Raw genomic sequence first — 18,709 nt, forward strand, 5'->3', positions numbered from 1 at the left:
AGAAAAAAAAAGGTAAACGACAGAGATCTTGTTAGTATTTTAAAGAGTTTTTTTTTTTTAAATAAAGCACGGCGTTCGAGCCACCGTCTGCGGACCCTTTGATTATTTATCGAGTAAAAGGTCCTGCCGCCTCCGCCAGACCCCAGGACTCCGTCACTTTGCACTGCCGGCTGAGGGAAGGGATGCACAGAAATGCGCATGCGTCCAAAAGGGGTAACATTCCCCATCTTGAACCGGAGCATTATTCTGTAACCACGACCCTTGTGGGGTAGGTCGCAGATATTCGTGACCAACGCGACGACATACATCAAATAAACCTCGTTCACGCTGAAAGTGCGCTTTTCCGAAAAACATCACCGTTGACAAGTGTACACACGTGCGTTATCCTGGGATCGATTTCCGGCCGGGAAGGACCACCTCCGGGAAGGAATTCAGGAAGAGGATTCGCTCCTCCGAAGTGGAGTCGGGCGTGAACGGTCCTACGCGGCGTAACTAACGTCTACTTCCTTGTACGATGTGATTATTACGCAATATTGAATTTTACGCCTGTCACCAGACACGAAAACTCGACGGTCACGGCTGCTACATCGGAATTCTGTGTACATCCTTTGGTAAGACGACCGAGATTTGAAAAAATCTGAATGCTAAAGTAAAATTTTTATCGTTAAGACGTATACGGACGACTGAGACACTAATTGTAAGACATTTGCGTTCGTTTCGTTGCCTAATCTAAATCCCTATCTAGAATATCTATTTAGAGTAAATAAAACAATGTATTAAAAAGACAAGAACTATTCTCATCACGAGTCAGATGTAAATTATATCTAACTGTAAAAAAACTGTAATAAGTAAATTGACGATATAAGTACGTTAACTGATATTAGAAAGAAATTGCATGATTTTACGTATTTGAGAATCAACGCTGTGCTAATGCGTCGTAATTAATAATGACAAACCTAATTCGAGTATCTGTAATCGATAAGCGCGTATCGTATAATGATCGAGATTATATTCGTACGCGACCTACGCGATTCGTTTAACGATTAAGTATTTTCCTCGCGCAGTCAAGCGCATGATGCAGCAGCTGCATCGTCATGCCATGTAAGGTCCGTTAATTATGGCAAGAATGAACGTAGCATTACACTATACGGACGGTAATAAGTTTATAAACCGCAATTTTTCAAATATTTTAAACGTATTTGAACGAGAGAGTAACTAGATTGTACTTTTTGACATTCTTATTCCTTTTTTAATTAATAATATGCTAGATATCTTCTAACGTGTTTTATCCATACACGTATATGTATATAATCGTTTTTGAAAAAATGTTACGTTATATTAATCCGCTCCTTTAACAATTTATGCTTAAAAAAATATCGATTGAAAAAAGCTTAAATGTCAAAAAATATTAAATAACGTGATTTTTGCGGAACAAGGCTGAACGTAACTCCGTTAGTTTGTGCTATAAAAATGAAATATTATAGATTGTAGAAGTAAAGATTTGATGATTTTAATATTTGTTTCAGTAAAGAATCGACGATATTAATATTTCTTTCAGCGAAAGAAAAATTTCAACACTTTTCACCTATTGCTAATTATTACGCAACAAGACTTATACACACTCGATTCACGTCGCTCCGAGAAGTTTATCCTTCGCTTCGTTATCAAATTTTCCATTTTTTGTTTTCAGCTTGCGCGCGCTTTTATTTTCCTCTACGTGACTCCCCTTCCCACCCTCTAATTCAAAGTATTCCCGATTGATTCTAGTACAATCACGTTCTCTGACGCAATCGCAATCCGATTGGGTATCAGCGTCGGCCTCGGACGCTTGCGGACGCCTCCGAATTTCACGACGAGGTTCACGGTCCACGTGTGTACATAGACGCGATGTAAACTCGATATTGATTTTGCGTCCAGCATCCGTGCGCGTGGAGCGCGCGCACGACCAGCGGTGCGCGGCGCGCGCGCGCGCGCGCATGATATAAACGCAAACATATGCATGTCACATACACACGTGTACGCGCACGTAGAAACGTGTATACATTACTTTGCACGTGCAAAACTCTCTCTTTATCGCCGGTGCCGAATCGGCCGGGCTACAAACGGTGAAAGAAATAAGGGAGAGGATTTCAGCTGGAGGAGGGGAGGAGCTTGAATGAGAATGAGCGAGCGCGACGCGATACTGCAAACACGCGTGTAGCGACGACAATACGCACGAATAGACGCGATACGTTGAATAGGGAACCGGTTGCATAGGTTCCCGCACTGGTCACCGAAAATCGAAGCGAAGTTTCGCAGAAAATATATAAAGCTGTCGAGGGAATCAGGATTCTGAACTGAACTCGGATAATTATCTCTGCCTGATTTCAAATTAATCTCATCGGTATAGAGAGATAAAAATTTAATTTATTGAATTCGGCTAATCCGATGTTGAAGCGAATGATTCTAAAAAAATATTCAGCGATGCAGACAAAAATTTATCTTTCGGTCAATTTTACGTAAACTTTTGCGAAATTGCAGCACTAATTACGAAAATATTTAATGTCAAATATGAAAAATGAATTGTAAAGACAACCTTCTCTTCGCGAGGAAAAATTTGATTTGAAATTATTCGAAGAAGAATATAGACAAAGCAAGTAATAGAATATAAAAGAGATATTGCAGAAGTTTTTTTTATTTTTTCTGTGAGAGATTCAGATTCTTTTTTTTAATTATTCTTTTGTATTAAAATATACACAATGACAACAAAAATGTCCACAAACTGCATTTCAGTTTTAAATTTAAAAAATTAATAAAAAAAAACAGATGCAAGTGAGATATATGTTATTTTCGAGAAAGTTTTTAAAATATTCTTTTGTTAGAAAATGTTTTAAATGGTTTAAAACACAATGAATACGTTAACACATTTGCATTGTTCGTTCACGCAGTTATTAATTATGATTCATTCGCAGAATGCAGCTGCGTCATTTAACATTATTTGTTCAAAAGGTCAACGAGATTTATGACATATAACTATATATGCACGTATGCTATCTATAAACATGTTGGAAAATCGGCGAGGTAAATGAAACTGAGCAGAGTTATCGGAAAACCAATCCCCGAACGACACTCGTAATTGCGTACCATGCAATTGCGTGCCAGACCTTATCGGAACGTGGGCGGGGAGAAATTTACCGTTAGGGGCATCGTTTTTCCTACAAATGTAATAGAGGTTACGGCGAAATGTCGGTACGAAATGTTTGAGGCAATATACATTTATACGGCTGCCTCTTCCGAAAATCTCTAATATTAAATCGCCGCTACTTAAATAAATTAATTTGCATTGAACAAAATCTGCATTTCTAAAGAAATCTTTATAATTGATTTAATCGGGCATCAATAAGGAGTTTGCAGAATTTTATAAACTCATAATAGGAGAGGAAAAAGTTTTTGTCTCTTCAAGCTTCACAAAGAAGTTTAAAGAAATAGAAGGAAACCCAAGTGTTACGAAACTTAATTTTTGAAGAAATTTAAAGGAATAAAAAGAAATTTAAATGTTCTTGAATTATTAATTTGATTTTGGAAGATTAAATTTTACTTTCCACAGAATGAATGTTCGTGACTTTTTGCTTATCCATCTTTTAATTCTCAATTTTTCGAGACATTAAAAGAATGAATCTAAAGTAAAGTTCTTCTCATATTTTGTCAAGTTGTAGCAAGACATCGCGTGTGTATCCTCTCTAGCGGAATTATATGGCTTAACTGCGTTATGAGATAGGACAAATTCGTGATAATCGATCGCACGAAGGCCGCAACAAATTTGCGTTTCATCCTTCCAATTACGCTCAAGGACATGAGCTTGACGCTTCCGCCTCCGTAGATATTTAGCATCAATTTTCGTGCTTTCAGGCTCCATGGCGGAAAAAATGTATTACTGGGGCGAGGAGAAGGACCAGGTCGACCCCGATCAGACCTTCATACAATTCAAGGCCAAATCGGTGGCGACGGACAAGAAGCGCGAGCCGTCTCGTGCTGTGCCGAAGATGACGGTGTCTTCGCCGCAGGGTAAAATGACTGAGATCGGCAACAGAGAGGAGGATGCCGAACGCGGCGGTTGGGACAATAAATTGGACTTCCTATTCTCTTGCATAAGCGTCTCCGTCGGATTGGGAAATGTCTGGCGGTTCCCTTATCTATGCTATAAAAATGGCGGCGGTAAGTCGCTGCTGGATTTAACATATAAAAGATCGATCCTTAAATGTTCAAATTTTCAATCGTCGTGTAAATTCATAATTGCATTGTATCTATATTATCAAATTTTTTATTCTTATCGAAATAAAAAGCTTATTCTGTGTTAACATAAAGAATATTTTTGTAGTTGAAAATTTTGTACATATATGTTGTTATTTTATTCGATCATTTTATAATGTAAAGTTTTAATAGAGCACCGTTATTTCATTTAGATGCTTCTCACGAGTTTTAAATTTGCCATTATAAGTCGAGAATGCAGACAGTGTCGGATTTCAGTGGCATCCGACACATTCATAATTACCCCTCTGGTTTACGACGTCATGCAATCCTTAGCATGATGGAAACAGCATGCGCTAAAGTTGAATTTCCGTGGTCTTCTCGAGTTTAATTATCTCGCTGCTAACTAGGTTCCTTTTATGTTCATTTAAAATAAAATAAGAATAAAAAGGAGAACGAAAAAAAAGGAATGAATAATTTTCTTTAACAAATGATGGAATTTTGCCGCAGGCGCTTTCCTGATCACTTACGGCATTGCAATGCTGTTTTGCGGAATTCCTATATTTTTTCAAGAAGTCGCCATTGGACAATATCTTGGAGCTGGCGGAATGTCGCTGGTAGGACAACTGTGCCCTCTTTTACAAGGTATAATGATTACTTTTCGATATCGTTATAGACATTAAGATTGGCCTAAATATATCAACAAATTTGGTAATTGCGTAATGTATTGTCGGATTTCAGGTGTGGGATATGCTACGATGACCATTGTATTCTTCCTCGACGTATATTACTGCATAATTATTTCTTGGACTCTTTTCTACCTCATAAGCACGATCGTGAATATACCGAGAGTACCTTGGAATGGATGCGGTAAATAACAAATCTCTATTATTAAGAATTAATATTTAAAACGTACACCTCGTATCGTATATCTCGTAGAATAGTATGACTTAAAAACTAGAAAGACAATTTAAAAAACGATTAAAAATATTAATATAAAAGGATTCTTAACTATAACTTACTACTCTTTTATTTTTAGATAATATTTATGTAAAATAAAATATCATAATTCGATGTCATAAAGCTTTGAATAAATCTAATATATATTAATATATGCATCCACATATATTAACATCCATTAGCATAGATAGTCAAGTTATTTCATTTTCAGGAAACTGGTGGAACACGTATGATTGTTATGATGCGAACCAAGAAAGCACGAGTATGCACGGAAAAATAAACTGTTCGAATTTTAAAAATAATACCTGTCACCATACCACACCGGTAGAAGAATTTTGGGAGTAAGTAATTAAAGAATGCGTTATTAAAGAATACTGCAAAAAAATATACAAGGCATATAAAACAGTGCGCATAGAACCATATAATGGATGTGATGGAACACGGAGAAAAAAAACGCTCGACCTGTTTCATTCAATTACTTTTAATAATCCTTCAAACTAGGAAACTTTTCCAACCCGGAAACTTTGAGTTTAATGAAATGGGATAGGTATATATGTATGGTATATGCATCAGATTTATATCCCTTGTGGGCAGCGCCTGTGAGTCACAAGCGCTGTGATGTAAGAAAGTTATTAGGGGATTTACTGTGATATAACTGTAAGAAATGCGACATTGATTTTCTTAAATCAGGTCATAGCACAGAATTCCCTCGTGTATAAATGCGTTTACGTAATGTATAATGTCGACGGTATATAATAATACCGGCAGAATACATTTATACGCATTATTATTGCATCATAGACTGCAATTTATCGAACTAACGTCGATAAAAATCTATCATCAGATTAAATATCCTTCACGAAACAAGTCAAGCAAAATAAAGAATCATCGCGATGTGAAAATGCAATTTTCGAACGTGTAGTTTGTTGCAATCATATAATGTGCGTAGTTCTAAATTTATGGTTCAATTCTAAGCAGAAACGTAAGTTATTTTCGTAAAATTTGTAAGCATTTATGACTGGAATTACAATTCTATGCGTATCGTAAGATGTACGATTATTCATAAATATCTATAATTTCTCGTAAATCTTACGACTAGCAAGAAGTTATATCTTATATCTGTAAAGATTTTGCATAAAGTTAGAAGCACTCAGTCATAAATTCTTATAAGTTTTATGAAAACAAATTACGCCTTCTGCTTATAATTGATCCCTTAATCTGAGATTTATGCTTAACTTTTCCCTCTTTTTAGAAGCATTTTCTGCAAAGTAATGTTTGCGATATCTCATACCGATTATCGTGGCATTACGTCGAACATTAATTATTAACATCGAATCGACTGCACAGAACGGTGTTTCAACTTTCAGACAACGAGTCCTTGGCATCACATCCGGCATCGAGAGCATTGGCAAGATCCAGTGGGAGCTGCTGGGCTGCCTGATTGTCGGCTGGCTGCTCGTTTACTTTATCATCCGCCGCGGTCTTCATCAGAGCGGTAAGATCATCTGGTTTTCAGCCTTGTTCCCGTACGTGGTGCTTTTCATTCTTTTGGGAAGAGCGGTGACGTTGGAGGGTTCCTACGACGGTTTGCTTTACTACGTGACGCCGCGATGGGAGGAGTTGCTCAATCCCGGACCGTGGATAGACGGCGCTACCCAGATCTTCTTCGCTTACAGCATCGGCACCGGTGCCCTGCCCGCTTTGGGCTCGTACAACAAGTTCCATCATAATTGTTATAGGTAAGCGACGTGTTTCACCGGATCTGGCTGGACACCGGCACAAGACGTCTCGTTTCCGCAGCGTTAAACTTTGATAATAGATTTTGCTTATCCAATCAATTTTCATGAGTTTTTCGTCAGAATATCGAAGCACCAATATATGAAGAAAAACATAAGAAAAAAAAAGAGATAAAAGTATACGTTTCCCTAACCGAACTTAATTTGAACTCGCAGCTCCAAATGGAGCTCGAACAGTCCACGTGTACATTGCTACTTTAGCAATTTCAGATTTCGTTGGTCCTATTTCGTAAATTATGATTCAAGAATCATAGTAGTTATGACTTTAAGGTGCTCTTTAACCACGACGCGCTAAACGCAGTGTCGTCGCAGCTGGGGTCTTTCAAAAAGGGAGTTTTGTCTTGCAGAGACGCAATAATCACTTGCGTAGTCAACACCCTGACATGTCTTCTGGCCGGTTGCGTAACGTTTTCGATACTGGGTCACATCGCCCAGGAACAGCAAACGCAGGTGTCCGAGGTCGTCAAGAGCGGACCTGGTCTCGTCTTCCTCACGTATCCCGAGGTCGTTTTGAAGCTACCCGGTGCTTCGTTGTGGGCCATTATATTCTTCGTTATGCTGCTCGTAAGAAATTGTTATTCCAACGACGGAATCGGCTGTCGCCGTCTATGTTTGTTCATGTACATCGCTAAAAAAAAAGGGTTTGAACACGTTGTCGCCCTCGGTAGGAAGTTTCTCTCGATACATCATCATTTAACATCGCTTTTTTTTTTGCTAAGAAAAATTGTGAAATATCTATAGGAAACGATATGAATACAAAAGTTAATTAGGAAATAAGTTCCAAAAAATTTTTTTTCAAAATTATTTAGCAGCAAAAAAGTTTAAATTTTACATTTTGAAATAATAAACTTCTTGTAGTGTAAAATGATATTATAACCAATTTATACATAAAGTTGTATCAACATAAACAAATTTAGTAATGACGTTTACATTTTATTTCCTATAAACAATTTCACAATTTGTAAATATAATAATTATTTGAATCACTTCATACAGTTTTTCCCCTCTCAGTTTGCTGATAGACTATTAAATAACAATGTAATGTAATAATGTAATATTGTAAAATGTAGATGCATATTATGTGAAATTTAAATTTAGATTTTGGAGCAATGGAATGGTCAAGCATATGGAGAAACTAGAATTTTTTAATCTCTCATTATTTAAACATTAAATTATATAAATCGTTTCGTTTTTATCCAGATACTCGGTATCGACAGTGAATTCTGCATAGTGGAATCTTTCATAACCGGTATGGTCGACTACTGGCCGGATACGCTTCGTCCACACAGGATCAAGTTCACCATCGCTATCTGCCTGATAATGTTCGCTCTGGGAATTCCGATGATCACAAACGTTAGTGTTCAAAAACACGTTTTTATAAGATATATATATAAGTACCAAGCGATTAAAAAATTTCAAGTGGCAGTTAATCGAGAAAAAAAAAAAAGAAAATTAAAATTACGTTTCAGGGCGGAATTTATATTTTCCAACTGATGGACTTCTACTCCGCGAGCGGAATGTCTATTCTGTGGGTGTGTTTCTTCCAAACGATCGCGATATCGTGGATCTTCGGGGCGAAGAAGTTCTGCGACTGCGTGCACCAGATGATGGGCATTCGAATGAATAAATTCTGGTATATCTGCTGGGTTGTACTCGCCCCCGTGATCATGCTCGTAAGTACTACATTTGCATCTAATTAACGTCGGAGATCAAGATTACTCCCTTCTACAAAGGGAAAATTGATCGCGGACTAGCTCGCGGAAATCGTTATATGTAAAACATGTAAAATATATTAAGTGGAGCAAAAGGAGTAAAAACCCTCCCCTTCTCACTTTCCAGTTCATCTTTATATTCCAAATTGTGCAGTATAAACCACTGAAATATGGCAGCAGCTACGAGTATCCCACGTGGGCTGAGATAGTCGGCGTATGCTTGAGTCTCTCGTCGATGATATGGATACCGGGATACGCGCTGTATTACGTAGTAATTACGCCAGGATCATTTAAAGAGGTAAAATTTGAACATATTTGCGTGCAAATCGTATGCATATGAAAGAGCCCACCCTTCGCCATTATCGCGCACATCTCGCGTAATGGCTATAATCATCGCTGCGGGCTTCATTTGAATTGTAGATGTAATCCGCCATTATGCGCGGTGTTTCTTTTTTTTCCAGAACATTCTGAAGGGTCTGCAACCGAATATAAAATCGCATGCCAAGTTACCGAAAGGCGAAAAGTCAGCCGTGATACCCATGTCGGAGAGCAGCGCAGGCTTAATTACGAAGAATAACAGTTTCCTGAGTCAAACATGATTAGCGTTAGCAATCACTTCTAACTTGTTAGGTTACACTTATCTTAAAAGTAATATTTATAGTAAGGTAAATATGTATATCTATATATAGTGGGTCCAGCACGACTGGGCATTCAGTAGTAATTTGTGTCAAAATGGACGCGTGTCAAACTAATCAGTTTCATATAGTATGCTCAGTTAAGCAATCATTATACTATTTGTTTAATAATAAGACAGTAATATATTTCTTTAGTGACGTATTTCTGGTAAGAATGTCAAAGATTCTCCTTAATTCCTTAATAGCTGGTTAATTGTAGAATCTTAATTATTGTAATAATATTTTAATATTTTAATATTTTTTTAAAAGAAACGACTTTTTCGAAGAGACTTTCTCTAAAAGAGATTATATATAATATATATTATATAATAATTATATATTAATTTAATAATGAATTAATGTTTTAAAAAGATTAGTGTTTTAAAAAGAAGATAAGCATATATATTGTCTTATAAAACCTGTTCGAAATTTGATTATCTAAATTCTTTGTTAATATTCATATAAACTATGCCAGCTGTTAATGTTTTAAGATAGAGAATTTTAACCGAAGAGAAAATTATTTCGTGATTCGCAATTAGACGACTCGTGTTGACCAAGCTGATAGGATACTCGATAAAAGGGGTATAATAAGTATTGGAAACAGGACGGGAAGGAATACTTAGAAGTAATAATAGTATACACCGCGCTAGTATTCAGATAGCTATTTACGGGCAATTTGAAAGAAGTATATTTTTATATCGCGATCACGTCGCGATAAGGTATATAAATTTTTAACGGAGAGAGAAAGAGAGATCGTTTGGTTGATAATTCGGCTGGTTTAGGAAAATAGAAAGTTCTCGTGTTGAAGCACGGCCTGCTTAAATGTCGAACAGAAATTTACGTTTCGGTCGTTTAATCAAAGTCGTGCACTGGCGAGTATTCGCACAGCTGAAGGCTCTTCCTGGTGAGCGCGGTAGGGGATTTGCTGAAGCTACATGAAATAAAATAGGAGCATAGCGTATATAGAGTAAGGTTATTGGCACAGTTACGCAAATATATTCACAATATCTGAAGTACAAGTATAATGTTTAATATTCGTATATAAAAATCAAGACGCGACGACCGAGTGCGTTCACCGAGAAGAGACGTTTTCAATTCCAACCAGTCGCAATAATCAACTGGACCGTAGCAGGATACAGAAGATTTCTATCACAAAGTTTTAGCAGTTTTATACTGCATTCAACTTCGACGGCACAAATTTTTGATTTCTTTTCCACGTTACGACCTTTATAAAACATACATTATAATGTGTTTACGATGCGACGTATAGGATTAAAGAAAATTTCCGAGGTTTTTACACGAAACTCAATATTCTTTTCGGAACATGTAACGCCGGTCATGCATTTCTCTAATTTTATAGCAATTGTTATCTTCGAATTTAAATAGGAGACATTTGCAATCAATTACCTTTGCATTTGCAATTAGCATTTGCGATCAATTACAATCGAATATTTAGTGTCTGAGACACTTCTAACAGTATTTTATAAAATGAAAAGTTAAATTTATTAAGAAAGATATATATATTTATATATAATTATTCGAAAAAATTGACTTTTTTTATTTCACGAATGTTGTCTTAATTTTTTTAAATCAAAGTTGCAACCAGAGTTTTAATTTGCTGATCGGTTCAAACATCAAAATATCTTCTTGCAAAAATTCAACAGTATAAAAGCATTTTGCCGTATTATTGGTAACAAAATTGTCATTGTTCATGATTTTTTTTTTCTACTACTTAAAATCGATGTCTCATTTTTCCAACGTAAAAACATTTTTGTCTGAAAGATTTTTTATTTGCTCGAAATACAAAAAGCAATAATGGCAAACGGAGGAAGTGCTTTTTTCAACTGGCCTAATTAATTTGGGAATGTTTTATCTTATTTAGTCCGTAAAGTAACTCATAAAATCGCGCGAACGCTATTCGTCGAAGTGTTGCAATTGTTGACGTTGTATAATACTAAGAAATGGCTGATAGCTTAACGCGATATTCGTTTCTATTTTAGTACCGTAACTGTTGCGACGCGAAGTACTTCCAATAGTAAGCTAAGAACCGAACGATATTATAAGCCAGTTGGGGTCTGCGTTGAACAACGTTGTATCTATATAGCATTATTAATTTGCAATTTCGTTTTAGCGACTGATAGATTGGCAATTGCGATGTGTACTTTACTGATTTGAACGGCGAACTGTTTGTAACGGATAATCGTATTAGAATGAAAATAGTTGTACACATGCCGGGCGCGAATCCCGCGACCGCGTTTGATTATTAATCGACAAATTATTCAATGACACGCGAACATAAGAATAAAAAAAAATTCTTTCACACCCGTTACGCGAGCAACGGCTGCGATTGTGTGTGTGTAACGTCGCAAACATTTGCTCAGCGCGTGATAGCATAATAACGTATTTCCCGTGTGTAACTGTATTCTGTAAATGTATTCAGTGTTACGTGCGCACAAAGCACGACGAAACAGAACTACGAGCATAAATTTCCGCAATTACTTACACGGCAACGTTTCTGGATATGCGTTATTGCCGAGTGGATTTCCGACCCCACGGATAATTCAATTATGGCTCTACGAATCGATGTTCGGCCGCTACAGAAGAACAATTCGTACAAAAAATTATAAATGTGTTACACAAATTATATTTCTATATACACGTATACATTGTATATGCACGTTTTATACAGTGTATAATAATATATATTACCGTTCGAAAATCAAAAAAAGGAAAAAACTTGAACCCAAACAGTATTGTTCCTGTGAATGGAAATTAAATACGAGGGGGAAACTTTTTCATTTCCAAACTTTGATTAAATCTTTAATTTTTCATAATACTTGCATGCAAAAAAAATATTTGTATTCGTTTGTATTATTCGTTATTATAAATAATAGGAATTATTAAGAGATTATTTTACACTCACACGTTTCCCGCGAAATACTTTCAAATTGTTCGCGAAACACGTGCGCCCGACATTCAAATTTCTATTTAATTTTGCCGAGAATATAAAATTTCACTAAATGTAAAGAGATTATTATTTAGGTCTAGATATAAAATTTGTTGTATCATTTGAAGAAATAAATATTCAACATACATGGAATATATCTTGATATGATATCACGGAATTTTCTCATATAAAATGGTATCTTAATTACGTTTCTAAATTCTTCTATTATATTTTTGTTTAAATTGCTATTTCTGGATTTATTTTGAAATCTTCGATTTTTTGGATTTTCCAAACTCTGCTAATGTATTTGCAAGATTTATCGACTGCGTTGACACGGATTCAGCGTGCTTCATATCTTGAGAGCCACATTTTCCTACGTTTCACGGCGAAACGTGATAAAGCAAGAGAGTGAGAATCTTTCGTGAGGTGTGTAAGAATTTTTAAATATCTTTTTAGCAAATCAGAGATATTTCTAGAAGTGTATAATTCGAGTGACATAATATTGTACACGCACTCGAAAACCGAAATTCGTTTAGACTTACTTTCCGAGCAGTAAAAAATGGTTAAAAAAAAAACGCGTTACTTGCGAATGTGTACTGGCTTGCCGTATTGTGAATGTTTCACATATTTGTGACATTACGTATACGTTTCCGGCAAAATTGTATCGATATATGTACTTGAATAAACATTAACGCCTAATTATCGCGATGGTTCCCAGTATCTGTACCCACAGCAGTAAATAAGACTTCCCAACCCTGGTGATCCAATATCTGTTACCATTGTCGTTGTGCCGTTTGTTTGTATACCATTTGTGGATGTTTGCTCTCGTAACGCGTTACATCAATTGTTTAATAATTATTTCAAGCGTAGTTACGAATGATAAAGGCAGATTAGAAGCGTCTATTAACTGCTATCAGCATTTGGGGTGTTACATTTTGAATGCCAATAGAATTGCGTACACACAATTCTGCATAGATGATTCGTGATTAACGAACGTGAACGCAACGTTTTAACGGTTAACAAAGATTATTCATAATGAATACGATTGCATAATGCTTTTGTAATATTTCGCCTCTCTCGCGAACTGTCATTAGCAAGTCGCACTAACAACACGATGTTAAAATAATTATTATACGTTAAATAGATATAGAATTTCCAGTGACTGTCTCCTACCCTTAAATATTAATTACCGGTGGCTTTTGCCAATTCGATCGAAAATTCGTTTTTACCGAAAAGAAAAGCTGTCGAAAAATATATTCGGTTCAGAGCCTTTCACGCACGAGTGTAACGCGACGACAGTGCACTTCAATTAACAGTTACGAGAGTATTTTAATTAGTAATTAAGCGCCCGGACGGTTACGTCATACGGACAGAAACGCGAACCGTACGTTCTCTCGCGGCCACTACTCGCGAGGGTGGGGTTCCATTTGGTATTTCGCAACGAGCGTTTCAACCTCGACTTTTTCTCATTTCGCGAAACGACACCGTCGTTCCGCGGCGTGTTTTACGACGGCTGAAGAAGACGACGGCGGCGGGCGGCGCGGCGGCGGCGGCGGAAGCGCGGGAGGCCCTGCATGTCGCACCCGTCTGCTACCGCACTAAACTCGATCGTTACGCGGTCTTTTATTTTGCGGCGGGAGCTATTATCGGGGTACTAGCGCGCATCCTCTCTCTCTCTCTATAGGACCCACCTATTATCCCGGTCGCCGGCAACGCTCCCTTTTACGTAGATGGGCGTCACCGTCAGGAGCTTCTTACACGCGCGAAACCGCCTCTTGACCGTGCGAGCTGCGCCCGCGGAAAGGATGCATTTAGTTAGATTAAATAATGTCGCGGAAAACTCGAACACCTGCATCTCATTTTCTTCCCCCTTTTTTCGCTGTTTGGCACGTGTAAATACACGGTTTTAAGTTTCCCGAGCGAAGAGAGTGCACGACGTTGGAGGAAACTTTGTTAAAATGTCTCTCAGAACAAGAGTAAGAATGTTTTTAATTTTATAATTTGCATAAATTTCAGTGATAAAAAAAATGAGGCTAAAGTGCGTCTTTTATCTCTCAATTTTATTCTCTAATGAATTGCTACTGTTCATTTTCTCCTACTTTTGTCTGGGGTTGCCTAAAAAATTATTCGAGTCTGGAAGTTGGTGCATAGGGGACGTTCTATTATTTATGTCGTTTTTTATACTAACCAAGATTGATAATCAGAGAGTGAAATAGAACTTTTTCTCTTAACTAGGCTTATTTTTTCAGCGATAAAATGTGAGAGAATAAAACAAAAAATTAATTTTTTCCACATATCAATTATACAGATTGCTTCAATTGTTTAAATTATTTGCTTAAAAAAATTAATTAAAAAATCCTATTACGTTCTAAATATCAGGAAAACAAAGCCAGTTCAACAGACTAAATCAATGTTACCTGAATAAAAGTCAATAACGAATAAGAATTTGATATCTACACGGGATGATTTTAGAACTAATTGGACTGGGTTAGAACTCTTTTTTTTAAGTCAAGATAAAAAACGCGGTAGAAAAAAAACTTTGTCACTGTTTAATATTAGATTATACTTAATCTATCACTCTATGATTATATTTTTTCGAACAATGCACCGATACAATAAAAAATACATTTGTTTTCAAATAAAATCATATATATTTTTTTAAATCAATATACCTGCGAATCTGAGCGCACGAGTTTTTACTATTGTGGTTATCTAATTAAATTATATAACAAGAAAAATTATTGTATTGATACCTTCGCGAGATTTTTGACTATAACTTACCTAATCTTCAAAATTTAACCTATCAAAATGTTGTAATTGCGAGAGAAATACATATATAAAGCATACGTAATAAATTATAACACGTCTCCAACTATATATTTAATTTGTACATAAATTAAATGTTGTAATTTTAATATAACTTTTTAGTGGCTAAAATACATATTTTAGTACATTTCGATGACATTTAATTTGTTCCATTTAAAAGCCTTAAAAGCAGACCATATGGCATATTTTTAGTTGTATTATTACGTAAAATTTGCAAATTAAATTATTTTTGCCCAACATAATTACGACGCAAAAATAGCGTTTTATCACTATTTTCGTGTGGCCACAGGTAAATGGCTAACGCTTTTCGTGCTCTATATCCATTATAACCGATTCGCTAAGTTTAGCTATCGGAAAACGGGGCAAAAGACAGTACGATATGCTATCGTGTTACATTTACCGCGAAAGGATAGTAAGCTGCACCCTGCTTTCGATTCTCCTCGCCATCGACTTGTATTTCGTGTGCTGATTAGATCCGACTGATCTGATTCTGTTGCGAGATGCAGTGATCCCAGAAAAGTGCACGGTGCTAATTCTTTTCTTCGTAAATGTAAGATACTCCAGTTAATTGACTTTTATACGGATTTCGTTACAATTCAAAAACAAATTATGCAATTTGAGTCGTGTCTTTTTTAAGATTTCAAGAATTCTAAACTACATTTGTTAGATGCTATATTTTAACAATTCTCAACAATTAAATAAAAAATCCTAATTCGCTAATTAAATGATAAAATTTTATCTCTTTAGCCTAAATTCGCAAAATAATTCCATGATTTTTGTAGTAGTAATTGTTTAATAATAAAAATCTAAAAGATATTCGTATTTAATTTTAATTATGTAATTAAATATGTACGCATGAGAGGAGTGTACTACCGATATAGCATAACCATTTTCTATCTTTTTTCCATTTCGACTTTTTAAAATCTTTTCTTTCATTTTTTAATCTTTTTCCAATTGAAATAATTATTACATTCATATTCACTTTATTATTGTCTCTTCATAAGTACGTATTTCAGAAGCTAATATTATCATACTAATATTAGCATTAATAAAAGAATATTTATTGAGAAGAATGAAATATTCTTTCATAACTAATTAATTTCATGTCTGTAGAAATTGTATGGTCGTCGTCAATTCGTGCTGAGATAAGTGTTTCTGCGAATTAAATCAACAAAAAATTAAACCAACAAAAAATAACCTTTTACGATGAAAATAATTGTAACTTCTCTCGGTACAAACGTATTCATTAACATCTACCTAATGCGAGGACCTCAGTGATATGCCTCCTTTAGCGAGGCAACGATCGCGTTCAAGAACATAAAAAGATTGGCATTTCAAAATGCCATTTAACAAATATTATATTTATTGCAGATATCGAAATTTGTTAGATAAATATTTAACGATGCGAAAATCGCAAAAACGTTCCGTAAAGAATGAGAATGAAAAAATACCTCGCTTTGCGAATTCTATTTGTAATCGATTGATAATATCGGTTTTTCGAATTTCTGTCAAGTTTCGCGTGACATATTAATTATATTGGAAACGCGATTTTTTAATGTCAAATTTTGCGAAAGTGAGATTAACTAAGAATAAAAACATCTCTTATAAATAAATTTCAACTTAAAAAATTGTATGATTGACGTCAACTCGTTGCTAAAACCAAAGCTTCAGAGAATTCGATAAATCCAGGTTTAATTCTGCAACGAGTCGCCTAATTTTAACAGGGTACCGACTCGATGAAAAATAACTTTCCATAATAAAGAACGTTACAGTTTCGGCGATACGAATGTATTCGTTATGTCCATCTGTTCGTTAACGTTCATCTAACGCGAGATAGACAACGATAAGACCTTTTTGTCAGGAAATGATCATGGTTAAATACCGTGGAAAGAACGTAACATCACTTTACGATGTTATAGTATAGTTTTAACAAATGCAGTTTGCTTAGCGATTTGACGAAATATATGCGGAATTACACCGTATATATTCATTGTAGTCAATGACGACTGTCTACCGTGCGTAGATTTCCTTACGTGTGATGTATTTACGCTGCGTGGAATCTTCGAGCCAAATTGAACCTACCTACCTATCTTGATTCTGGCCACATACAGTCTGAATGTATTGCAGCCAGATCGATATGGAGCAGAGAAATTCCTTCTGCTGTCGACTAATTATTATCGCCGGCAGATAACGTTACGCGCGCGATTTATTATTACACGCACCCGTCGATTGCAACGCACAAAGATGCATAAAAATGAGCATTCAATTAACTGAAAAAAAATAAACTCGCAAAAAATTGCATTAATAGCCCGAAGTTATTACGAGTATAAACTTCGTTAAAATGTACAAGCGTATTAATTAAACAAGCCTGCATTATTTCGTGACGCACGTGACTTTTATATGACTCAGAATTATAAATGCATAAATGTTCAATCGTATGAAAAATTTTAAATAAATTTCGTTTTAATTAAAATACTCAAATTTACTTCGTGAATCCTACGAATTGATTAAACTTTACGCGATGTGGATTAATTTTCAGAAAATAATTTATTAATTAACATTGTCAAAAACATGCAAATCAAATTTTCATCTAAAGCCTGTCTATCACATCATTATCTGAATATGATCATAATGAATAATCAACAAAAGACATGGCGGCATGCTAACCTTTTGAAGTCTTATCTCGAAAACGTTCAACAAATTAAATTGAATAACAACCTAAAAGACTTAAAAGATATAATAAATTTTTCTTATAATTATTACTATACATTTCATATTTTCATATTCCTCTTTTTTATTCATTTGAGTAACGTTAATCCAAGTAAAACAATTGACTATTTCAATGGTCTATTCCTTATTTAAAGATATATTCTTTATTTAAAGACAATTATTTATTTTTTTTATAAAAACACAACGCGTAAATATCCTGTTTTAATGTTTATTTATCATAAAAAATAAATAAATTCAAATTTAATATTTTTTTAATTCAAAAATTTAGTTATACGTTTAAAATTAATATTGGTTAAATAATGTTACTAATATTTTTTTATTTTTATATTATTAAACGAAATAAATAATAGTACGACGTAGAACGACGAACATTGGTAATTTCTTTGTGTGTATATAGGCGAATGTATCCTCGAGCATATAGTACGATAAATATAAAAAATAGTGCATAGAGTGAATTAAATAATCATCGTAATCCTTTTTTATCCATTTTAAGACAATGAATCGCGATCGTCGTTCGAGAATATGGGAAAAACTCGGTCATGTACGAATTATTAAAATCGCTCGATACGTTGCACTTTCAAAATTAACGCGCGATGCACCGGTTACGGTTCGTTTATCCAGTTAAATCAGTGGCGACGGGTACGTCAGGGTAATAAGTCCTTTCATCATGGAGAGATTATCATCAAAAAAGTATATAAATAGCGATACATTAAAAAAAAAGAAGCATTAAAGATATATATATATATATCCTAATCGCTTATTTATAAATCATAATATGTTGAATAATTTTTGGGATTGATTAATGTTAAACACATTTTTCGTCATCGACGAATCCTT

The 18,709-nt window shown here is 35.2% G+C and overlaps 1 protein-coding gene and 1 long non-coding RNA gene across 2 annotated transcripts in view; one reads left to right on the forward strand and one right to left on the reverse strand.

Annotated features, from left to right (window-relative positions):
* Positions 1-18,709, reverse strand: part of LOC105452150 — a 184,015-nt gene that overhangs the window by 22,119 nt on the left and 143,187 nt on the right. The window lies entirely within an intron of this gene.
* Positions 245-13,018, forward strand: LOC105452146 (sodium- and chloride-dependent GABA transporter 1-like). Its single transcript, XM_011693025.1, has 11 exons — positions 245-611; positions 3,889-4,194; positions 4,738-4,872; positions 4,969-5,097; positions 5,399-5,528; positions 6,555-6,926; positions 7,331-7,547; positions 8,184-8,336; positions 8,453-8,656; positions 8,823-8,993; positions 9,157-13,018. Exons 2-11 carry the CDS (start codon positions 3,894-3,896, stop codon positions 9,292-9,294), a joined length of 1,950 nt encoding a protein of 649 aa, XP_011691327.1. The 5' UTR covers positions 245-611; positions 3,889-3,893; the 3' UTR covers positions 9,295-13,018.

Source organism: Wasmannia auropunctata, unplaced genomic scaffold (assembly GCF_000956235.1).
Source record: "Wasmannia auropunctata unplaced genomic scaffold, wasmannia.A_1.0 LD336037.1, whole genome shotgun sequence".
In the NCBI taxonomy this organism is placed as follows: Eukaryota; Metazoa; Arthropoda; class Insecta; order Hymenoptera; family Formicidae; genus Wasmannia; species Wasmannia auropunctata.

Coding starts and splice junctions, on each gene's coding strand:
- LOC105452146 (XM_011693025.1), top strand. CDS start 3,894: ATGGCGGAAAAAATGTATTACTGGGGCGAGGAGAAGGACCAGGTCGAC. Junction 5,098..5,398: donor AGTACCTTGGAATGGATGCG/GTAAATAACAAA, acceptor TTTCATTTTCAG/GAAACTGGTGGAACACGTAT. Junction 7,548..8,183: donor TATTCTTCGTTATGCTGCTC/GTAAGAAATTGT, acceptor GTTTTTATCCAG/ATACTCGGTATCGACAGTGA.